The sequence below is a fragment of the Protopterus annectens genome, chromosome 2.part1 (assembly GCF_019279795.1).
Source record: "Protopterus annectens isolate FY-2018-M chromosome 2.part1, PAN1.0, whole genome shotgun sequence".
NCBI lineage: Eukaryota > Metazoa > Chordata > Ceratodontiformes > Protopteridae > Protopterus > Protopterus annectens.
In genome coordinates, this window is record NC_056729.1 from 421,507,469 (window position 1) to 421,533,218 (window position 25,750).

The 25,750-nt window shown below is 42.8% G+C and overlaps 1 protein-coding gene across 1 annotated transcript in view; it reads right to left on the reverse strand.

Annotated features, from left to right (window-relative positions):
• Positions 1-25,750, reverse strand: part of ZNF827 (zinc finger protein 827) — a 1,349,262-nt gene that overhangs the window by 914,643 nt on the left and 408,869 nt on the right. Inside the window, exon 2 of the mRNA XM_044062231.1 lies at positions 7,811-8,797. Within this exon, the coding sequence (XP_043918166.1) occupies positions 7,811-8,797 (987 nt within the window). The remainder of the gene's footprint in view (positions 1-7,810; positions 8,798-25,750) is intronic.

Genomic DNA, 25,750 nt, shown 5'->3' on the forward strand with positions numbered 1-25,750 from the left:
GTTTAAGTAGCAATACTTTAATGACCATCAGGTAAGCTTGGCTGAGATCGTAAGATGCAAGTAAGCTTTATTAATCATACTGTTAAAGAATTGCCAACAATGAAAGCCTTTCTGTTATTGCCATGTAGAGAATACTTAACTAGATAATGTATAAGCCTTGGGTATTGAAATGCATATGATAGTATTTGTAATAAAGGACAGGATTACATTATTTTAAGAAGCTCATTACACTTGGAGACTTCAGTCATCTCTGCAGGCTTTACCCATAAACTAAACAGAATGCCAATCGTGTGGTCCATAACCTGTACAGTAATCCTTTTAAGCAATGCATCTTGAGCTTATTTCTCGTTTGCTTTTCATTTTTTACTTTGATCATGTTTTCCCCATGAAACAAGTAGATAGTTGTCAGGCAGCAGGTCTTTTTTTGGGTAAGAAACATTGTTACAAGTGGGGGCATCAGAGATTTCTACTTTCAGCATGTTACTTGGTACTTTAATAAAGCTGAATATAAATTATAATTAGAACTGCAGTGCAAGAAGTGGTTTGAGTTGAGTGCTGCTTGTTTTTCTTGTACTTGATTTTGACTGGCATTCCATTAATGTATTTAAAAAATAATTTATTTTTTCATGCCTCACAACCTTTTTGTTACCATCTAGATATTATGTAAGCTGTCATGCAGCCAATGCATTGAAATATTTTTATTCTTCTACATTTCATTTTGTCTTGATTGGACTCTCATAATGACGGTTTGGCGCCCAGGGCAGTGTATTTGGTTCGGTTTTCTAGTTTTGAGCATAGCTCCTCCTCTTTCTAGTTGGCCACACCCCTTCCCATTGACCCCTCCCATTCAGCTGTCTCCTGCAGCCCCCCTTTGATTCGAAGTCACCAGCCGCCACTGATGCTGCTTATGTAAATTTGTCAAAAGAGGTGACAACTGCCTTTGAACCATTGAGTGATCTAATTGCTCTGTTTTGCTATGAAAGGCATGGATACACTGGAAGCAGATGTGACTCACTGTAAGTTCTCTTCTCTCTGCAATAAAGACAATGGAAAACAGTTTCACACCTCTCTGTCTTGTTTACATCAGCCTGTGCCCCTGACTACAAATTTCTCTGTGTCTATATTACGTCATGGAAGTATAGACAAATTCCTCTGCAACTTATGTGAGAAGTTAAGCTTTAAAAAAAAAGTGGGTGGTCTTTCTCTTCCTTAGATACCAAAGTGAGGAAATGAATGTTTTATAAAGTACAAGCAGGTTTCAGGTACCTACACAGTACAGGAATCATATTGTAGGAATAAAAGGAACCTAAAAATTGAGTTAAACTGTAGAAGAACGAGGAGTTTTCCTTTAAGCATACATGATGGCAAACACAACTGTATTGATATCTGACCTCTGTCGATGATCAGCAATTGTTAGAATTATAAGGCAATAACTTTATTTTTTTAAAGGCTCAAGCTACACCCACTGGCAGTTAAAGGTACACACTCAAAAGAGCTGTATAGAAGGAATGAGTTAACATCCTTCTGCACAATGTCTGACCGCATTTATGTCTGCTTATACAGTGCGGACGTAAATGCGGTCAGAAGTTGTGTGGAAGGATGTTAAGTGACGCACAGCTGTATATGCTTCACAGTCTACCTACAGGTTTAACAAAGTCAGCAAATTTCCAGTCTTTCTCAGTCGCCTTTTCTTGCAAATCCATAGTTCATAAATTTGTCTGATGCTTTATAGTCTTTATTTATTCGCTAATTGCAGTGTTGCTTGTCCTCTTCCTGTTCATATCCAACTCCCAACACCAGACTCTTTTTCAAGTCCAAGGTACTCCTGATTTTTCTAATCAACTCCTGTGATTCTTTTTTCTCTCAAGCATTTTCCTTTGTGATACTGGACAATGTTTCACTGGAAAAGTCTCTTTATGAGTCTTATTATCAAAAGAATGCAAAGCAGATTCCTCTTCTGTCCGCTGGCTCACTTTTTGTTGGATAAACTTTTATTTCTTTCTTAGCCTGTTTTGCATCAAAAAATGTCTTTGATCCTCCAGGAAAAAAAAATATTCTGAAGACAGCTGGATACAGCAATTTGAATTTCCTTTGCCTTGACACCCCCTGACTGCTGAGATAAATTTGCTTCTCTTCTACCTGGTGTACAATGAATAATCACTTTCCACAAACACTGTGCTGTCACCAGTGTTTAATACTTTTCCTTCTGCCATAGTTTTGTCAACTTTTTTTGCTGGCATGACTATATCTTTACTATCACAGTAAGACGTCTTCTGTGTGGAGACATGCATGAATGGGCGTACCTTTGTTGAAGGCTGTGCGTCAGGACCGGCAACTCGGCACGTAAAAATCTACTGTCAATCAATAGCGGACCAGAGTTCCGCTGTGGCGACCCCTAACTAGGAAAAGCCAAAAGACACAACAACAACTGTATCTTTACTAATACAGGTCTTGGCTGCTTTCATGTGGTCAGGGTTGGAGGATACACTTGATAATCCCTTTCAATTAACAAATCCTGCTGTGGAATACCAGTCCAGTTGCTTATTTGTGCTTTCATAAAATTAATACCATCTTTTCCTTAAAGTGCTTCTGATACAGCAGAAAATCTCAGGTTTTCTCTGCGCTCACTATCTCCTAAACCTGACGGAGGGAGGGAGATTGGTGTAATGATTAAGGTGCTTACCTTAGAAACACAAGGTGCAGGGTTTGATTCTGACATGGGGTAATTAGCTAGGCTTAAAATGTCCCATAAGGGCAGTTAGCCTAATACTAACCTATGAACACCTCTTGAGAAGTCTCATACTTTTCATTTTAACCTCTGATTTTTGCAGTTTTAGTAGTGGTGCAGTGGTTAGCATTGTTGCCTCACAGCAAGAGGTTCTCCGGTTCGATTCTCGGCTGGAGCGCCTTCTGTGTGGATTCTGCATGTCCTCCCCACAGTCGAGTGAAGTTTAAAGACATGCAGGTAGGTGCATGCATGAATGGGTGTGCCTTTTTTGAAGGCTGGGCATCGGGCTGGCACCTCGGCACTGTAAAAATCCACTGCCAATCATTAGCAGACTGGAGATCCACTGTGGTGGTGCCTAACCGGAAAAAGCCGAAAGACATTAGTTTTATTAATTAATCTGAATAACTCCACACTCAACATGGCTTTAGACCTGCACATAGTACCTCAACAGCCTTATTATCTTGCATGGACTCTGTCAACACAGCTCGTGGTACTGGAAAACTAGTATCTGCAGTATTTCTAGATTTGTCAAAAGCATCTGACATGGTATCCCACCTCAAACTCCTTAAAGAACTTTCCAGCATTGGTCTATCCTCCTCTTCACTAAAGTGGTTTTCTAGCTAACTAGCTGACAGGCAGTAAGCAGTAAAATGGCAGAGCTCTATCACCACATATCACATCACCCCCACAGGTGTACCTCAAGAATCCATCCTTTGCCCATTACTATTTGTCTTCATCTTCTTTGGAAACACAGTGGTGCAGCAGTTAGCATTGTCACCTCACAACAAGAGGTTCTCCAGTTCAATTTTCAGCTGGGGTGCTCCTGTGAGGAGTCTGCATGTCCTCTCTGTATTCGCAAGGGTTTCCTCCGGGTGCTCCAGTTTCCTGCCACATTCCAAAGAGATGAATCTGGAGCATTTCTCCCCAGGCCTCCACTGAAAATGGGCACTGTCCCAGTCAGGCTTTCCCAGTAAACAAATGTTAAATAAATAAAATCAATAACTTAAGATATATCCTCCTGTGAGGGCACTCTAATCCAATCTATCATCTGCATATCTAACTCACCTATAAAACATAACACAACAAGCTTTCTCTTCCATAGAAACATGCCTCTCCAATGCTGAACTCCTACTGAACTCAAAAAAACAAAGCTCCTTCTCTTCACCTACAAACCCCATAGTTCCAGCAAAACAAACTTCAAGATCTTTTCAACCAACAATACTGAAACTGAATTGGTTCAGCATACCAAACTAACTACTAGGTGTCACAAGTGACGATAATCTCAAGTTTGACTTACACGTACAAAACAGTATAAAAAAAAAACACCAAAAACTAAGCATGCTATACAGGAATAAAAACTTCCTCACAGCAGCTACCAAAATTACCCTGGCCAAAACCTACCTCTTGCCCTCACTGTTATATGAGGCCTTAACTCTAAGTCACAGACCACCCTAAGTAAAAAAACTGGAAAGCTGCTATAACAAAATTGCCAAATTTGCCATAAACGCAACCCCTCGAACTCATCATTGTAAAGTCCTATATACTCCCTATGGTGGCTTGATCTCCCCCTCCACCTCCAATATGTACAACGTACTATGGTATACAAAATCATCCACAACCCACTAGTTTGTCCTGGTCTTAGGCCATTAATCAACTTTTATAACCAAAACAAACATCTTGGATCTGAAGACAAACATCTCCTCACAACTTATAAACCTAACAAATCCCCACACCTAACCCTTTACTCCTGCTCTGTGGCAAAACTACGGAACTCCCTTCCTTTAACTATCAAAACTGCTACTAACCTGCTCTCCTTCAAAACCTCTATAAAACAATTCTTCAATAAAGTTTGGCTTTGCTCCTGTATGAGCCCAGGCTGAGGTACTCGTATACCTTTTTCTACCTCTACTCTCTCTATTCCCATTACTAACTTAACCCTACCTTCCCTCCCCCTAACACATACTCTCCTGAGGTTACACTCATACCTTTTCCACATCTATTCCAGCTATCCCCTCTATCACACCCTTCTCTTCTCTACTCATACTATCCTACGCGTTCAACAATATAATCTGTTACCATATTTCATGACCTCTAGAATATTAATAATCATTATGATAATCATCTATTATGTAAATAATGCTGCAATTTCCTACTATAAGGCTTTCCATACAATTTATGCTTGAACACTATGATTTCATGTCTATTCATTTCTATCAACTGTACAGATTTTCACAGAATGTCCAGATTTTTGCCTCATATTTTCGGTCCATTTTTCATAAAATTGTGTTTTTCTGGGACATTAGCAGCAAATTATTAAATACTGAAGTTAGAAAACACGGACAGACATTTGAGTTTCAGACTTCATACCCTTCAGAAAATTCATGCTAATGCAAAACCTATTATTCTATCAAATTTCTAAGTTTATAAGACAATATTTAAAAATTGTCCCTATTTTCGGGCCTTTGTCCCACTTTTATTTATGGCTTTGTCAAGATTTCTTGCTATAAGAAGTTGAGAGGTATGTGTCTGTTGAATTTTTTATTCTGACAAACTAATATTTTGTGCTTAAATGTTATGACTATGTTATGTCTGTTAAGTTCTCATTCTGACAAACTATTGTATTGTTTTCATATTTGTGCTTGAATGTTATGACTATTTCATGCTGTTAACCATATGTATCTGGAGCTTTTCTCCCTGGGCCTCCGCTGAAAATGCGTACCTCATGACCCAGTCAGACTTTCCCGGTAAACAAATCCCAAACAAATAAATAAATAAGCTTGTTAAAGCTTTGTCAATTTTTCCAGATTTTATTTGAGTCGATATACTTCTTCAATGTTTCTTTTATTTTAATCTCCTCTGAGTATATCTGACTTATTTTTTCCTCAAACTACTAGAAGCCATCTCTTGCACCAAAGCTGAAGCTTGAACTGCTTTATGCTGAAACAAGATTCATCCCAGCCAGTGTTTTCTCTTCAGTTTATCTAGTTGATTTTCTTTGTTACATCCAGGCATTGTACTTATTAGCCAGTACTAGAATCTTACTTAGGGTGATAACATCACTGGCTTATATTTCTCATTTTTTTCATACTAGAAGAGCTGAAATTAAGCTGTTGATCAGTGTGCAGCTATCTTAGAAGTCTTCACCAGCTCTTCCCTGACCCCAGAATTACAAAGGACTGAAAGACCTTCCAGTGTATGATCAAATAAGAAGGGCTGGAATGGAAACTGAAGAAGTGATACAAACAATTGAGATACCCAAGCTAAAACTTCACATAAAAGAGCATACTTTTGCCCACACTGTTCAAGGCTTTAAGTTCCTTGTCAAGTAGCCAGCTGGCAAAATGCTATGGCCTCCTGGTCTTGTACTGGATGGAAATAATCAAATGCTCCTTCTTCACTCCACATGAAGACAGGTGCCTGTAAGCAGCTATTTGCTTTCTTGCAAGCAGCATCTGGGTGGGTAAAAGCTCCAAAAATGGCATCCTTGAACGCAACCTCTATGGGATGGATGGCTTAAGGCTGCTCCTCCATTTTTTTAGACAATCACCAAGACATATTTGGGAAAGGGTAAGGTGCCACAGAGGACTCGGTTAGTCAGTTTGAGGATTCTTTCCAAAGTTTGGGTCATGGGGAAAGGCTTTATGGAGAAGAAGTTTAATTATTCTTATTTTCCTCAGACAAAAATGTCTCTGGGTCTTCTGAATCACATTCCAAGGAACCAAAGAACAAAGAAATTCCTTTCTTAGATCCTGCACCCAGAATCAGAGGTCAGACCTGTACTTGATGACATGATTTGGGTAAGATATGTTTCAGATGAATGCCAGATGCCAGATGATGAAGCACAAATGCTTGAGGTTGCATCTGCCAAAAATAGCACAGACATGGAAGAAGACTGCATGGAGCACTGACCAGCATATAGCCACATTAAATAGAGGTGCACTCAGTGAGGCAAGATTCAACCAGAAAAAAAATTATGCTGAGGGTATGATCTACAAGCCTATATTCTTCAGTTTGAGTCATCAAGCATATATAAACCTTGGGATGGGACTTGCACAACAGAGTAGATGGTCCTAAATGTAATGAAACAATGATCAGGGGACTTAAGAGACCATTCCTCAGGAGTAGACTGATGCTGACAGTTTCAAACCACATAACTGAGAGCAGGTGGATCTTAAAGCAAGGGACACCTCCAAAGGAGATGTCAGGGTGAGTACCTTTTGCTGGCCCTTATTTGTCTATCTAAGCAGAAAATGGCTTTGAGTTTAACTTGACAGTAGTCAAAGGGAAGTTAGTAACAGGAAGTAACCAGAAGAATTTAAGTGAACTAACAACAGGCACTCACTCCAGGGGAAGAAAGACAGTCCTAGTTTGAAGCAGGGTGAATGCAACATCATGTACAAACAAAAGAAGCTACACCTACCAAGGGGTGCTCAAACACTCTAACCAAGGCATGAATGTATGTATGGAAGCACACATCAGCATTAAGGTCCCAGTGCTGCCAGGTGGATATGGAAGTAGGGCATAGCAAAAATCCAAGCCACAGGAGGATGACAGGTAGCAAATAACTAACTCTGACTTACCATATAACTGACCGAAGAAAGGTACCTCCCTGGGAAATGACAACCCCATCTAACATGGACTGATGTGAGATGTTAAGTTGAGGTAGGTTGGGAAAAGAAATTGAATGGGATTTTGGCAAGGCTATAGGTTCAGGCTGGGACAGCCATAACATTTTAAACATTTAAGCAAGGTAATTTACAACACAAATGGGTCGGTTCTGAGTTTTGTAGATTTCTGGCTTCAGTTCTGATATTACTGCGTAAGCAAGATGTTGAGCTCTACAGGACACTACTGAGCCTGTGTACCTGCTATAAAAATCAGTATGCAAATGGCACAAAAACAAGAAGACCATTCCAAGTGAAAGATTCAAATGAAAAAAGAAGCCCTTCTAACGCTGTAAATCACTGATAATTATGTAACATTATAATAATCTAAAATTGAGGGTCATATAAAATTATTCAAGATCTAGACTATTAAGCATCAATCAACAATATTAATATGTCTGAAAACTATAGTATATACCTTGAGACGTAGTCTTCAGTGTTCTCCCTTTAGAAGCTGGTAGCAATAAGAGTTCCAGTGACTGAGAACTGGGGGTTTTGTCTGGTGTCCTATCTGGCTGTTGTAGAGTATCCTTTGGGACTAGTTGTTCTTTCCTGTCAGCAAGCAGATTTCCAGCTGCCCTGGCAGCAACTTCCTTCAGTAAAGCAGCTGATGAAGTCATTGAAGCCAGGGAGAGAAAAGGACCTCCAAGGGGCTGGTGGTCTTGTCCAGAAGTCACCTTCCTTTCACTCACTTTTTTTGACAAAGCTGCTAAAGTGGAACTAGCAGACTGAGGGCTAAAAGGGGAAGAAAAGTTTTCAAATTTAATGGGTTCTTCAGTCCTAGAAAGTGACTTGTCGTGCAGGACTGCATTTGCTGCAGCTTTTAGTTTCAGAATGGCAGAGTCAGGTGATAAACTGCAGGATGCTGAATTCTGCAACCACTGTCCATGGCTCCACACCAGGCTGTTGTTCACTATTTGCTGCTCATTTTGTTCCTGTTTTACTGCCAGTTTTCTGGCAAGGGCACTTAACTGTTGTGCATGATGTGCAGATGGGGACGCAGAAAGACTTGAAAGCTGGTTTATTGCGGAGTCCCCTCCACTAGCAACAGCAACATCTGTGTCTAGTTTGAGAGAACCAGCCTCTAGTAAGCGCCTAAGGTTGCTGCTCAGTGGCCTGTTTAGACCTTGAATGCCATCCCCATAAAAAGATGAGAAATGGATATGTGTTTCACTCAGACCCTCACTAGCAATACACAACAAATCTAAAGAGTTTCCAGCAGGTGTAACATTGCCCAGGGTTCCTTCACTTGAAGTGGACTGCTCTGGAAGGCTGTCTTCACCAGCTGCCTTAAAGGTTTCCTGCAGTTCCCCATAAGAGGCTTCCGACACTGACTCAGAGGTATTCCCAAACCAGTCTTCTTCTGTGCTGAGTTCCCCTTCCACTTCTTCTTCTCTATTAGCATCTACAAAGCAATAAAAAACATAATTAGAAATAAATTACTACGAAAAGCACTGCTGTAGTGCTCTCCATGACAGCTTAGGTATTTTCTCCACTTTCTGAACAAGCCTAACCTCCGTTTTCATGGGTTTCATTTGTATGCTGTAGCAATACTATACCCAAGTGTCACACCACAACTGTACCTATGTTCCTACCTTCATGTCGTAAAATCTGAAAATATGTGGGGGAGCACAACAGTTTTACTTGGAAGGGCGTGGATTACTGTTCCTGTTGGCACCATAACAGAAGGCTATGATTTGATTTCCTGAGTATCATAATCTAGAGGTGCGTAACAAAAACAAGGTTGCTCATCTATGGAACTATACTGGTAAAGTCTGCAACAAAACAATGAAGGTTACAACAACATAACACAGACGTCACATGCTCACAAACATTTGATGACAGGCAACCCTATGCAGTGACTTTAACATGCAGATGCTAAAAATCTGGAAAAAGTACAGTTGTGGGAGGTATTTATTCACCATATTACATAACAACTGACCTACCCCTGTCTATACAGCCAACTTCACTGTCAGCCAGCTGGATCCACGTTTCCCCCTTAGAAATCAATAGGATGCAGTTCAAGAGGCTGGGACTGCACTGCCTGTGTAATATGCAGGATCAACCCAACTCTAGGGCTGAGAATGCTACATTTGGATGCCAGGCTTTAAGTACATACATAATCCTATACATTTCTACAGAGTAACAAAATCAGCATATGGATTTCAAAAATGAAGATCCAGTTATCAGATTGTTATAGCAGGCAAATATTTACCACTTCCCTGCTTCGAGTATGCCTAGATGAAAACAGTAATGTGACTAGTTACTGCCAGCCTCCTGTAACATAACTAGTTTCCTTGAAAGGGAAGAATCTACAGCACAGAAAGTACAGTTGTGTAAAATCTTACCATAACGGTAGATGTCCCTCTCTTTATTGTTGCAGTATTCATAACATTAGGGATACCCCTGCCTAGGGCAACCTGATGTCTGGCCAGTATACCAAAGCCTTAGGTTGCTTTAAGGTACACTGTGTGTCACATGTATGATCCTCACATAGTGTAGGGCATAGGATCATAGCAGGTTACTAGGCTATTGGCTTTAAGGCCGCTACAAGCCTAGCATGCAAATTTATGACCAGCATTGACTGCCCCTACCAAAAGGGACAAAGGTGAAACCCCTGGGGTGAATTTACTGTTTCCCATCCAACTGTCCAAGTTACGCTTAAATAGGGTCATTGAGTCGGTCTATTTAACTTGAATTGTGAGTTTGTTCCAGAGGAGTGGCAACCTCTGGGAGACATATCTGTCTCTCCAACAAGTCCTGTTTATGTTACAGGCTAGGTTAAGGTCTCAAGAGGGAGTGAGTTTTGTCCCATCACATTTGTGGATGTGCAGCATTTCCATTAAAGCAGGGTCCGAGACTGTTATGTAGGTCAGGCATAAGTCAACTCTAAGCAGTCTACACAATACAGAGTATAGTAACAGTGCCTTCAGTCTGTCCATGTAGGTCATGTGATGAAGGCCTTGAATTTTCTTGGTGAGAAACCTCTGAGGTCTCTCCAGCTGCTGCTGGTATCTGGTGAGGTACATACAGAAGGGAGCACTGAATTCTATTACTGGTCTGATGAGGGATGAGGTACAGAGGAGCTATAACCTCCTTTGTTTTGGATGCTAGTCCACCTCCTTTGTTTTGGATGCTAGTCCCTTACTTATGAGATGGGCAATGTAGAAGGCCTTCCTCACCACTGTGGCTATATGATGACTGAAGTTAAGGCTGCTATCAACCTGTGTTCCCAAGTCTCTCACTACTGGGTTTGAACTTAGGGAGATGTTGTTCGTGTTGTAATTTGCTGGGATGTCACCTGTACTGAAGGGGATGATAATACATTTTTTGCATTAAGTTTAAGTCTGTGGCTTTGGTGCCAATCATTTGTCTGTGTAAGCCCTTTTTGTAGTATGGTGACATCATTTTAGGTTTCAATGACTGCACCCAGTTCACAGTCATCAATGAAATTGGTAAACCACAGGTCATCTATTTTCACCTGAACTTCTGAGAAATAAATTGCAAACAGAAATGGACCACTACTAGTAACAGGTCTGCTGACAGAGGTAGAATCCCCTACTTTGTCTGCATGCGTTCTGTCTGTGAGCCAGTTGGCTACCATCTAATGACATATGGGTTTATCCTCAGCTGGGTGAGTTTATCAATGATGCCTGAATGGGGAAGAGTGTCAAAGGCCTTTGCTGAGTTGAGGTAGGTAGTATGCACTGTTTTGCCTTCATTACATTTTCAAAGAAGTCCACCAGGTTTAATAAGCATGATCTGCCTTTAACAAAACCAAACTGGGTCTGGTCAAGAGTTTAAAGGTCTCCTATATCCTTGTCGATTAGGTCCATGGTGATTCTTTCCCCAGCCTTACATATAAGGCTGGTTATGCTTATGGGTCTATAATTCCCAGGGTTGGTTGAGGGACCCCCTTTGTCCAAAGGGATCACAGTTGCAGCTTTCCATTCAGGTGGGATAAAGCCAGTACTTAGACTGTGGTTGACCTGCTCTATATCTGAGTTGTTTTGTTTCTGCTACATACCTACAATCAACTGCATTACTAGCTGAGTTAAGCACAAACTTGCAGTGTTAAAGATTGTACTTCATTTCATTTTTCTGTCTATTTAAATGTTTCATTGAATATAGTGTCTGTGTCTCTCTGTAGTTACTTTTCTATTTAATTGTTTCATACAATACAGTGGTCGCTCTCTGTCTCTGCAGTTAGTTTCCCACCCTCCCTGCTCTTGTTGTGGTATTAATCTTGATGGCTTTGGAATTGCCCGCCCCTCCTGTAAATGTGTGTTTGAACACACCTCCTGGGTCTATCTCACTTCCTCACTCAACAGAGTACAGTGAGATCATATTTTGATTTCAGACACTCCTACCAGTCTCATCTGTTCAGCTCTATTCCAGTCTAGTGACACTGGCTCACTCTACCCAATACAGAGAGAACATTTGTGAAGGGCAAGCCACTTAGATCCTTAATTTTGAATTATCTTCTGTTTCTCCTTTCTCCCTTTCCAAAAAAAAAAAAAAAAAAAATTCTACGCTCGTTTCCTGCCTTTCCAGTAACTAGTCTAGTCCAGATACAGATTTGCAGTATCCAGGACTGTTTGTAAGCTTCTGAGCCCCCCAAACCTTTCTGTGTTGGAGGGAAGCCTTCTAGCTTATCAGTGGGAGTGGCAAGCACTAAGCAGCCTATCTACCACAAGAGTGGTTTCTGTCCCAGAAATTGTAGTTTATTGGTCGTTTGGGCAGTTTTTCCACCTCTTTCAACCTTCTGGTTTAAAAGCTCTCGTTTGCGCTTGTTTCCCACCTTTCCTGTAACTAGTCTAGTCCAGATACAGATTTGTTGCATCCAGGACTGCATGTAAGCTTCTGAGCCCCCCCCCCCCCAAGCCTTTCTGTATTGGAGGGAAGCCTTCTAACTTATCAGTGGGAGTGGTAAGCACTAGGTAGCCTATCTACCACAAGAGAGGTTTCTGGTCCAGAAATTGTAGTTTATTGGCCGTTTGGGCAGTTTTTCCATCTCTTTCAACTTTCTGGTTTAAAAGCCTGCGTTTTTGCTTGTTTCCCATCTTTCCTGTAACTAGTCTAGTCCAGTTACAGATTTGCTGTATCCAGGACTGTTTGTAAGCTTCTGAGCCCCCCAAACCTTTCTGTGTTGGAGGGAAGCATTCTAGCTTATCAGTGGGAGTGATAAGCACTAGGTAGCCTATCTACCACAAGATCCAGGTACAGATTCTTAGTTTTAGAACCTGAATTTGCTTATTCATGCTCAGCACTTGCTCAGAATTTGTTGTTAGCACTAAATAGGCTATAAATTACTACAGCAGTCAACCTTCCTCTTTACCTAGAGGAAAACAGTTTTTGTACTTACTTTCCTCACTTGATTAGAGAAAAACAGCTCTTATACTCACTTTCCTCTCTTGTCTAGAGGAAAGTAGTTTTTTATTCAGGCATGTCCAAGGGTCAGCTCCCAGTGTTCACTCCTGTCTATCTGATGAATCTGGGCATCTTGGGGCAACGTAGCAATTGCCTCATGTACACAGACAACCCTCTCCTCCTTCCACCCAACACCCCAACCTGTGAAAGATGCACTTATCTAGCAAAACTGGAGTTATAGCTCTCTCTAACCAAGACTGAACTTGACAGTCAAGAGGAGAAGGTTACCACTTGCACCACACCACACTCATCACATAGTCCCACTAAACCTACACCACACAATCCACACACAGAAACACAAAAACATTCACGGAGGCTCTCAGTAATAATCTACTCAAGCAACAGAGACCTCCAAAATAGAAATGCAAGCAACCACCACCCCCCAACACAACCCAAATGACACATAGCCCACAGACTCAGTGTGCCACTCAACCACAGCCCATAAGGCAAAACAACGCACCCAACACACTATTCATAGGTGACTCTATAGTCAGCACACTGATGTCCCACTCACCAGGCTAAACAAGGAGAAGGTTACTGTCAGCTGCCTGTCGGGTGCCAGGATCCGCCACATAACCCAGCACTCAGGTCACTCCACAACAAGTACAAATATGACTCTGTCATTGTCCATGTTGGTGTGAATGACCTGAGACATACCTCCCTGGACTACATTAAAAGAGACATGGAAGAGCTCTCCGATCTTGTAGCCCAGGCAGGTATGACCCTAGCCCTGAGTAGCATCCTGCCATCGCCCAGAATGATACCGCAGTACAAGGTCAAAATGATTGACTTCAACAATGGGCTAAACTTCTGGTGTCATTCTAAGGGGATCCAGTATCTGCCTGCCTGGGACGACATGGTTGACAGACCACGATGCTTTGCCAGAGATGGCCTGCACCTGTCACCCCTGGGATACCGGATACTGGCTAAGGCTGTTGCTGCTCCTATAGTGCCATTTTTTAGGCAAGGTTCAAATGACAAATTCACCACCGTAACAGGAACAGGCAAGCAAAAACTGAGGGTAATGCTATTCGATACTAGAAGTCTAAATCTCAAAGTGCACTCCCTCGAGGCACTCCTTAAAATGGAGAACCTCGATATCTGCGCAGTGACTGAGACCTGGTTCAAAGCTCCAGAGAGCACACCTGCATTACCAGGCTATAACTCATACCACACTTTTCGGCCATCTAACCTGGACTGGAACACCAAAGGCGGAGGTGTGTCCATATTCATTAAGGATATCCACACCTCCAGACTAGTTGCTCAGCATAATGTATCCGAGGTTATCCAACTGCAAGTAACTCTGGGCAAAACTGCAATCCAAATTGTAGCTTGCTACAGATCCCCCACCATGCCCCAGGATTCCCACTCCTCTTTTTTTGATATACTGGAAAATATTAGTGTTCAACCAAACACTCTAATAATGGGCGATTACAACTACCCCACCATTAACTGGGAAAACTACTCCTGTATCAACTCCTTCGCTCAACGCTTTCTGGAATTCATAAATTCCAATGCCCTGGATCAACTTATCCACACCCCCACCAGGGACAACAATATCCTAGACCTAGTTATTACCAACAAGAGTGACCGGTGTTCCACACCTGAAGTCAACTCCTCATTGGACAGACCCGACCATAAGCTAATCATCGTGAACGTATTAAAGGAAGGTGCTGGCTGCACAAATAACCAAACAAAAAGCTAATCATCCTAGATATCCATATCCCACCCCCCACCCCCCATTAAGGAAATCATGGTAAAAAATTTCTCCAAAGCCAACTTCATGCTTCTTAAGACAGAAGTGGCGAACTTCATGACACCCATGCAGATGGACAATACAGTTACGGCTGCTGAATCCTACACAGATGCACTCTATAAGCACTTACACAAGTGCATGGACAGTGTTATCCCACACAGAATCAAGATGCTATCCTTCAAAAAAAAGAAAGCCAATCTGGTGGACCCCTGTCATAAACAAACTCTGCAAAAGAGAGTAAAATCCCATGAGTGGAGGAGTTCCCTGGTCAGCTCCAGTAAGAAGCTGAGATCCCTTATAAGATCCTCCAAAGCTAGCTACGAAAACAAAATCACCACTGATTCTAGGGACAACCACTAAGCATTCTATAGCTATGTCAAAAATCTCAATGGCAACACCCAGATCTGCTTCTCAGTTACAGCACAACAGCATGAAAATTACAGAACCAACTGATATTGCCAATGTCCTGGCAGATAGGCTCAGTGCTAACTTTAACCCCCTCTCACCCCCTAAAGGGCCCATACCTATACAGGGAGAATGCAGAGTCCCTGTAATCACAACTACGCAGGTAAAAGCTGCACTCTCTAAAGCCAAAAACACAGCATCAATGGAACGGACAACATTCCAGGCTGCGTTTTACACGAACTTCAGAATGAACTGGCTCCACACCTAAGCACCATGTTCAATCATAGTCTCACATCAGGCTTTGTGCCGACTGAATGGCGCACAGCAACAGTTATCCCTCTCCACAAAGGGGGGGGGGGGCACCACTGATCCCGGGAACTATCGCCCTATTAGCCTGACGAGCCTGGTATGTAAGGCCATGGAACATATCATCATGGAACTCATAAACAAGGACATTGGTATCATCCAAACTATGGACCCCATCCAGTTCGGGTTTGTGAAAGGCAGATTATGCCTCCTGAATCTGATCGACTTCTTTGAAGCAGTCACCAAAGCTGTAGACGACGGTAAGGTGGTTCACACAGCCTATCTTGACCTCACCAAGGCTTTCGACACCATCCCCCATTCTGGAATTATAGCTAAACTCACTACACTAGGTATAAAATCCGTACGTCACAAGATGGGTTGCCAATTGGCTCACTGACAGAACCCACACTGTAAAAGTTGCAGACTCCAAATCTGACTTCAAACCAGTGACAAGTGGAGTACCACAGGGTTCAGTCCTGGGACCTCTCCTGTTTGGTATCTACTTCTCTGAAGTATAGGCTAACACAGGAGGCCTTTAGCTAATGAAGTTCAGAGATGACTGCAAACTAGGAGCCATAGTTGAGTCCCCAAATGATGTGGACATCCAACAGAAGGGCCTCACTGAGACAGATGCCTGGTGTCAGAGCCATGGCCTCAATCTCAATGCCAAAAAGTGCATTGTCATCCCCTTTGGTAAAAACTCTGTACCCATGAACTACCACATAGGCGGCAGTTTACTTAACACCGAATGTGTGATAAGAGACCATGGGTCCCAGGTGGACAGTAGTCTCCCCTTTGATAATCACATCGCCAAAGTAGTCAGGAAATCCTTCTATGTGGCACACCTCATCACAAAAGGGTTCTCATCTAGGAAAAAAGAGGTCATTGTTCCCCTCTACTCGACACTCATTAGACCCATTATAGAGTACAACGCTCCTTTTGGAATGTACCTCACAAGACATCTGCAACACTTGGAAAGGCCAAAGAAGTACCTCACAAAGAGGATTACTGGCCTCAAACAGATGTCCTACACTGACCATCTCAAAAAACTCCAGCTTTACTCCATAGCATATCACCTACCCCGAGGTGATCTCTGCCTAACATATAAAGCTATGTCAAACCCATAGTTGTTAGACATGCTACACCTAAAGAAATCCCAATCCCTGCGAGCTACATGCTCTAGGGACCTAAACCTTGTCACCACAATAAACAGGACATGCTGGAGGGATAGATTCCTGTCCCAGAGACTTGCCATACTCTGGAACAAGCTATGCATCTATGTCAAGCGACGTTTCTCATTAGCACTCTTCAAGAAAAATCTTGATAAGTGGATGGGAAATAGGAAATACACCCCAGGGATCACTTCTGTGGCTTTGCTCAACAGGGGCACAGGAAAATAGCTTTCTTGGGTGGCGTAAGCTGGGGAACCTTGTTGGCTAGGCTTACTTAGGCCCTTGGGCCAATAGCCTAGTACCTACCTATGAACAGAGTACCCAATGGTTCCGCCAGCTACTGTTTTAGTCCATGTAGTAAGCAGCCTGGGATGTTGTCTGGTCCCACAGAGGCTGTGTTTTTTGGCCTTGGAGATGGTGGTTATGATCTGCTCACTGGAGATACTAGGTAGAGGAATGGTGACAGGTATATTTTAGGGTATGACTGGTGGGGACAGTGGAGTGACGTTTTCGCTGAACCTGTCTGCTAGCAGGTTGCCAATTTTCGCTGGTTCTGTATGAATGGTAATGCTGACTAATGGTTTGGCACAAATCTGAGCCTTCCCTTTAAGATTTCAGATGTAGTTATAGATGCCTTGCGATTATCCTTAGCCACTTAGCCAGGCATGCTAATTTGGTTATGTAGTTAGCTTTGGAGGACTTAACTGAAGCTGTGGAGGGTGTCTTTCCGCTGCTGAGACCTTTCCTTCTTGTTCTTAATCAGCAGTTTCTTTCTCTTGTTGTATAACCTATTTATGGTGGATGTCCACCAGCGAGGATTCTGATTTAATCCATTCAGGTATGACCGAATCTATACATTTGTATAGGTGTTTATACAAGGCATTAATGTACTCCTCAGTATGGCAGACACTGCTGTTGGTGGTGAGTGGGGGTTTGAAACTATTTATGCCATAGCATAGGAAGCTATAGTTTGCTTTGGAGAAATTTTTTAAACTGTTTGCTCCGGGAGTGGGGTGGGGTGTGGGTGTCAGCTGTGATCATTACTACGAATGAAACAGATTTGTGATATGACCTTACCAGGGATGGCCCCACACATGGGGTGGGTTAGCAATCTCCCAAGTTGGTGAGCCCCTTATGAGTGTGCCGACTATCTGTTCCACAACATTTATTTTAACAAAGTTCAGGAATCTTAGGATGAGAGTGTTAGTGCTCGTATATGTTGCCCATTTCATGGAGGGATAGTTAAGCTCACCCATGACTAGGGTGTTTGGCTGTATTACGAGTGCCTCAAGTAGTTCCAGGTAGACAGTGTGGTTTACCTGGTTCATGATGGGGGACCTATAGCTAACAATGATGTGGAAGGGGAGGTCTTTCCTACAATGAGCTGGACTTGGAGTAGCTCTAGGAAGTAGTATCGTTTATCCAGTCTTGAGGTGTACTTGTCTTTGATGAAGATGGATACACCTCCCCCTTTGGTTCTTTCACATTCATTTTGTGGTCTGTGTGGAAGGCATTGCAGTCTTGTATGGCCGGGGTACTCTCTGCTGCCTTGAACAATGTCTATGATACTGCACAAACATCTATGTCGTCCAGTGAGTGCAGTTACTGATTTAGACTCCTAGCATTAAGCACCATAAAACTAAGTTTATCTCTAGAAGATGTTTTTATGTCAGGAATTTTGTTCTTATGACATTGCCTAAAAAGGCACTAAGGGGGCGGCATGTACCTTAGCCAGTATCTGTAAGCCAAGAGGGTGACACATGAAGACCATCCCTGGCAAAGCTGTGTGGTCTTGCGACCATGTTGCCCCAGGCTGATAGATACTGGATCTCCCTGGATTGACGCCAGTAGCTAAACCAATTGTTGAAATCAATCAATTTTTGTTTGTATTGTGGCATCATCCAGGGTGAAGGTAGAATAGATTCACAGGTTCATAGGTAGATACTAGGCTATCTGCCCTAGGGCATTTATAAGCCTAGCCAGAGTATATTTGGCTTCTGCCTCCCTATTTGATTAGCCTACTGTGCCTCTGTAAATTAGGTCACAGAAGGTACCCTTTTATGATTAGTTTACTGTGCCTCTGTCTAGCAGGGACACAGAAGAGATCCCAGGGGCGAATTTGCGATTTCCCATCCACGCGTCCAGATTTCGCTTGAAGAGGGTCAGCGAGGGGCTGTGTCTAACATGAATTGGGATTCTATTCCAGAATGAGGGGAGCCTCTGGGAAATGAATCTGTCCCTCCAGCATGTCCTATTTATTTTTGTGCTGAGGTTTAAGTCCCTGGAGCGTGTAGCTCTAAGGGACTTGGATTTTTTGAGGTGGAGCATGTCCATTAATTCTGGGTTTGACATGGCTTTGTACATCAGGCATAGATCGCCTCTGAGTAGACGGTAAGCAACTGAGTAGAGCTGGAGTTTCTTTAGTCGAGCTGCATAGGACATCTGTCTGTAGCCCATGATCCTCTTGGTGAGGTACTTTTGGGGTCTCTCCAGTTGCTGCAGGTGTCGGGTAAGGTACATCCTAAAAGGGGCATTGTATTCAATTATGGGCCTGATGAGTGACGAGTAGAGGGGCACAATGACCTCTCTTGATCTAGATGTGAACCCTTTCTTGATAAGGTGGGCTATATAGAAGGTCTTTCTAACCACTTTGGCAACGTGATTATCAAAGGAAAGATTACTATCTACGTTGGTCCCCAAATCTCTAATTACTTCTTCTGTACTTAATGGATTACCACCTATGTGGTAATTTGTGGGCACCTTGTTTTTCCCAAAGGGGATGACTATGCACTTTTAAGCATTTAGCTTGAGGCTGTGGCTCTGGCGCCAAGCATCCGTCTCTGTGAGACCCTTTTGGAGGATGCTTGTGTCAGCTGGAGATTTGATTATGGCCCCCAATTTGCAGTCATCTCTGAACTTTGTCAGCCATAATCCCCCCGTGTTAGCCTGAACCTCAAAGAAGTATATACCGAACAAGAGAGGTCCCAGAACTGAGCCCTGTGGGACGCCACTAGTAACTGGTTTGGATTCGGACATGGCACCTGCGATTCTGACCATGTGGGTTCTATCTCTGAGCCAGTTTGCAACCCATCTTGTGATATAGGGGTTGATATTTAAGCTGGTAAGCTTATTTATGATGCCCGAGTGGGGTATTGTGTCGAAGGCTTTTGCGCGGTCCAGGTAGGCTGTGTGGACTACCTTACCCTCATCTATGGCTTTGGTAACCGTTTCAAAGAAATCAACTAGGTTTAAGAGGCAAGATCTGCCCTTAACAAAGCCAAATTGGGTAGGGTCCAGTGTCTGGAGGCTCCCAATGTCTTTGTTTATGAGTTCCATGATAATACGCTCCATAGCTTTACAGACCAGACTAGTCAGGCTTATGGGGCGATAGTTCCCGGGGTCCGTTGTGGCACCACCTTTGTGAAGTGGTACCACTGTAGCTGTACGCCATTCTTTGGGTACATATCCTGTAGTAAGGCTAAGTTTGAACAGTGACTTAATGTGAGGGATCAGTTCTTCTTGGAGCTCGTGTAAGACACAACCTGGGACACCGTCCGGTCCCATAGATGCTGTGTTTTTTGCTTTGGAGAGGGCAGCTTTCACCTGTGCATCTGTGATGTCAGGGAGGTTACATTCAGTTGGGATAGGCATTTGCTCTTTTGGGGGGGGGGAAGGGGGGGAGAAGTTTGCGCTGAATCTGTCTGCCAGGATGTTGGCTATGTCTGTAGGTTCGGTATATTGTGTACCGTTATGCAACAATTCAGAGCATATCTGGGAGTTTCCACCCATATTCCTGACATAACTAAAGAAGGCCTTGTGATTATCTTTAGTGTCTAGGGCAATTTTTCTTTCGAAACTGGCCTTTGATGATTTTATGAGGAATCGAAGTTTCTTGCTAATACTGATCAGAAATGCCTTCCCTTTTTGGGATTTTGCTCGGTCATGTAGTAGCTTTCTCCTTCTGTTGTATAGCTTATTTATGGCCGGGGTCCATCAGACCAGTCTCCTGTTTTTGGAGGAGTGAGTCTTGGTTTTATTTGGGATAGCACGATCCATGCATTCCTGCAGGTGCTCATAGAATGCATTTGTAAAGGATTCTGATGATTGGGCTGTATTATCCTCTGGCCTGGGGGCTTTAAAGGATTCCACCTCAGTCTTGAGAAGTGCAAAGTTGGCTTTTGAGAAATTCTTTACAGTGATTTCCTTGGCTGGGGGTGAGGACGGGATATGGATGTCCAGGGAAATTTGTTTATGGTCTGATCTTACCAATGAGGGGTTTACCTCTGGTGTGGAACATAGAGTCCCCATGTTGGTGATGACCAGGTCCAATATGATGTTCCCTCTTGTGGAAGTGGTGACCAGTTGTTCCATCGCGTTAGAGTTTATAAATTCAAGGAACCGTTGGGTGAGGGTGTTTGGGCTTGAGTAGTTTTCCCAGTCAATGTTTGGGTAGTTGAAGTCACCCAATAACATAGTGTTTGGAGAGACCTTCATATTCTCCAGTGTTCTCAGGAATGCCAAGTGGGGTTCCTGTAATAGGGAGGGTGTTCTGTAGCAGACTACAAATTGAAAGGCAGTGTTGCCCGCTGTTAGTTGCACATGGATGGTTTCCGATGCTTCGTGCAGTGCCACTAACCTGGAGGTGTAGGTATCTTTGATGAATATAGATACTCCCCCTCCTTTTGTGCTTCGGTCCGAGTTTTGGGGCTGAAACGCATGGTATGAGTTATAACCTGGTAATGCTGGGGTGTTCTCAGGAGCCTTGAACGAGGTTTCTGTTACTGCACAGACATCGATTTTCTCCATACTGAGGAGAGCCTCGAGTGTGTGCATCTTGAGGTTTAGACTTCTGGCACTGAGTAGCATTACCTTTATTTTTTTTATCCTTGGGGTGTCTATGGAGGTGGGTTTGTCCTTTGAGCCTTGCCTAAAAAAGGCACTATGGGGGTGGCAAGAGCCTTGGCCTGTATACGAAAGCCTAAGGGTGACAGGTGCAAGCCGTCCCTAGCGAAGCAATGTGGCTTGTCGAGCATGTCATCCCAGGCTAACAGACACTGGATCCCCTATGAATGACACCAATACTTTAGCCAATTGTTGAAACTGATCATTTTGTCTTTATACTGTGGCATCATTCTTAGTGAGGGCAAGATGCTACTCAAGGTCAGGGTCATACCATCCTGGGCTACATGGTCAGAGAGCTCCTCTATGTCTCTTTTCATGTAGTCCAGGGAGGTACGTCTCAGATCATTCACACCAGCATGGACAATGACGGAGTCATACTTGTACTTGCTTTGGAGTGACCTGAGTGCTTGCGTTATGTGGCGGATCCTGGCACCCGACAGGCAGCTTACAGTGATGATCTTCTTGTTCAGTCTGGTGAGTGGGACGTCAGTGTGCTGGACAATAGAGTCCCCTACAACAAGTGTATTTGGTGTGTTGTTTGGCCTTAAGGGCTGTGGCTGTGAGGCACACTGATTTTTTGAGATATGTGATTCATGGGTATTGTTGAGGGGTGGCTGTTGCTTGGATATCTGCTTAGGAGGTCTTTGCTATTTAGGCAGATTTTTATTTAGGGCCTCCGAGTATGTTTTTGTGTGTTTATGTGTTGGGTATGCAGATGCAATAGGTCTGTGTGAGACTGGATTTGTGGTGTGGGTGGTTACCTTTTCCTCCTGACTAACTGTGCCAGTCTTGGGTTGAGAGAGCTCTGCCTCCAGTTTGGCTGTGTAACTGCATCTCTCGCATGCACTAGAGTTTGTTGGAAGGAGGAGAGGGTTGTCTGTGTACAAAAGGCAATTGTAACATTGCCTCAAAATTCCCAGATTCACCAGCTGGACTGGAGAGTAACCTTGAAACTGACCCTTGGACATACCAGATTAGTATAGGGAACTGTTTTTTTACTGATCAGATTAGGGAAGGGAACTGATTTTTCAATTGATCAGGAAGGACCAATCGGGAGCCTAATACTTATGAGAAGTCAAGGAGGGTGTAGTGCTTTAGTTTGTTAGTGTTTCCTTATAAGAGCTGGGCAAGTGCAGGGCTTTAGAAAGAGAATAGAGTGATTACTTTGAGAGTTTGAACAGTTCTAAGGGAAAAAGTGAAGAGCAGACTTTGTGGAGCCTGGAATAGTTTAAACATGTTTAGGCGGCGCTGCCCGACGCTGCTCAGTGTGCAAAACCGTGCAAAAAGTGAGTTGTAGGGTTTTAAGAGAGAGAGATCAAGGAGTTTAGAATTGACCCAAAATGGCCAATAAAACTACAGCTTCTAGGCAGTAACCACTCCTCCAGGGACAGGCAGGCTGTTCAGTGTTAACCACTCCCACTGGTGAACACACAGACTTCCCTTTAGCCCAAGCAAGCATTGGCCTTTTAGAAACTTCCAAACAGTTCAGAACAGCAAATCTGTAACTGAACTTTCATAACTTTCAGAAAGTGGGAAAAAAGCAAGATTTTTTTGTTTTTTTTTCTTTTTGTTGTAGTTTAAAGGTAACAGAGATACACAAGCAGCAAAAATAATCACAACAGTGCAATAAATGACCCCACACTTGAGTGCTAGGCCAAAATCAGGTAAAGTGCAGTTTTTAGAGAAAAAAACGATTTTAAATTAAGTGCAACACAGGAAATGCAGTAAATAGGCTCTAGATGTGTTCCAAGTACTGTTACTGTTACAGATATAAACTTTAGCAAGCCGGAAAATGCCAAAAAAGAAGGCGGCAAAGCAGTAAACCTTAACAAAAAATCAGAAGAAAATACTTAAAATCACAAAAGTGGCTCCTTTTCTTCTCTCAGTGTTTTCTCCCCTTGGTAGGTGCTTCAGCAACAACTAGCAAGCCTGAAAAGACGCCAAAACCACGAGGCAGCCGGGTTTTAAGAGAGACAGATCAAGGAGTTTAGAATTGACCCAAAATGGCCAATAAAACTACAGCTTCTAGGCAGTAACCACTCCTCCAGGGACAGGCAGGCTGTTCAGTGTTAACAACTCCCACTGGTGAACACACAGACTTCCCTTTAGCCCAAGCAAGCACTGGCCTTTTAGAAACTTCCAAACAGTTCAGAACAGCAAATCTGTAACTGAACTTTCTTAACTTTCAGAAAGTGGGAAAAAAGCAAGATTTTTCTTTTCTTTTTGTTGTAGTTTAAATGTAACAGAGATACACAAGCAGAAAAAATAATCATAACAGTGCAATAAATGACCCCACACTTGAGTGCTAGGTCAAAATCAGGTAAAATGCAGTTTTTAGAGAAAAAAAAACAATTTTAAATTAAGTGCAACACAGGAAATGCAGTAAACAGGCTCTAGATGTGTTCCAAGTACTGCTACTGTTACAGATATAAACTTTAGCAAGCCGGAAAATGCCAAAAAGAAGGTGGCAAAGCAGTAAAACTTAACAAAAAATCAGAAGAAAATACTTAAAATCACAAAAGTGGCTCCTTTTCTTCTCTCAGCATTTTCTCCCCTTGGTAGGTGCTTCAGCAACAACTAGCAATGCTGCTCAGGGCTAGGGACATACCTGCCTGGGACATATAATTAGCGAGTTCAGTCATGTCTCTCTTCATACAGTCCAGTGAGATACATCTCAAGTCATTCACTCCAACATGGACTATGACAGAGTCATAACAGTACTTGTTGTTGAAAGACTTGAATATGTGCGTGATTTGGCAGACCCTGGCACCTGACTGGCAGCTGACTGTGACCTTCTCCTTGTCCAGCCTGGTGAGTGGGACACCTGTGTGTCTCACTATGGAGTCGCCTATAACCAAGACATTTGGTTTTGAGGTATTTTGCCTTAGGGGCTTGGGTGAGACACCATGGTATGTGTTTATGTGTGTAGTGGATGCTGCTGGGACTGCATTGTGTGGATGGTTTGTTTTTGGGAGGTCTCTGTTCTTTTGGTATACTTCTAGAGATTACCTCTGTGTACATGGGTTTATGTGTTTTGTTGTTAGTTTGTGGAAGAATTGAAGTGTGTGTCTGTTGACAACCCGTTTGGTATCGTATTTACTGTTCAATGAGAAAGAGAGCATCGATTCCAGATTTATAGTATAGATACATCTCTCACATATTGTATTAGTATGTTTTAGGAGAAATGGGTTACAGAGAAGCCTAGGATGGTTCACAAACAGCTATCTAGGGAAAAACTGACTTTCTAAGTCTTTGCGTCTATAATGGGCAGCACAAACCCCTGTTGCACGATGCACAACTTGGCTAAGCAATTTTCAGTGCCCAATAATGAGCCTTATTCCAAAAATCCCCAACTCAAACTCGTCCTTGGCTGTACTCTTCTGCCACAAGGGTGCAGGGGACCCTCTTAATGTAAAGATGCATAAAGGTGACATCCAGATGTACCATTCTCAGAACTGAAAGCCCCAATGGGAACACCAGTCCAAGGAAAACCAAGAGGTAATCAGTACATCCAGAAGAGAAATGGACCAGGATGAGAAGCGCGGGACTGAATACTGCAACAGTGAAGTGAAGGACATCTACCGTTATGGTAAGATTTTGCACAACTGTACTATGTCCTTCCATTCACTGTTGCAGTATTAATAACATTAGGGAGAGTGCCAACGCTCAGGAAGAAACTTGGGAAGGGGAAGGGCCCGGACAGCTCTCTGAGAAGCCATGAAGGATGGCCCTAGCAAAACTAGCTCTAGCTCTGTAGATTCCATCGAATTTGTAGTGCTTGGTAAATGTATGCATAGAAGTCCAGGTAGCTCCCTTAAGAACAGAGTTAGAATCCAAACCCTTGAAAAAAGCAGCAGAAGAAGCCACAACCATATTTCAATGAGCCTTAATAGAACAAGGAAGGCTCTTGCCATGAAAAGAACAACAAAAAGACATAGCTTTTGAGATCTGAGAAGAAATAGTCTTTTTGGATTCAGCTAATCCCAAAGACCTGGGATGAAAGGAAACAGAGCTGATCAGATTTCCTAATAGTCTTAGTCTTATCCAAATAAAATCTGAGCTGTCTATGCACATCCAAAGTGTGCAGCACCTCCTCACTGGCAGGCTGCAGAGAAGGGAAAAAAGTGGGCAAATGAATAGACTGATTAAGGGACAACTCATTCACCACTTCAGGCATAAAAAAGGATTAGTATGCAAGGACATCCTGTCCTTACAAAACACCAATAAAGGAGGACAAGTGATAAGGGCTTGAAGCCCAGACACACATCTAGCAGAAGTAAGGGCTAACAACGGAACAGTCTTCCAAGAGCAAAGTTGCAAGGAAGCTGAAATTGCAGGCTCAAAAGGAGCCACAGTCAATTTCTCCAAAACAAAATTAAGATCCCAG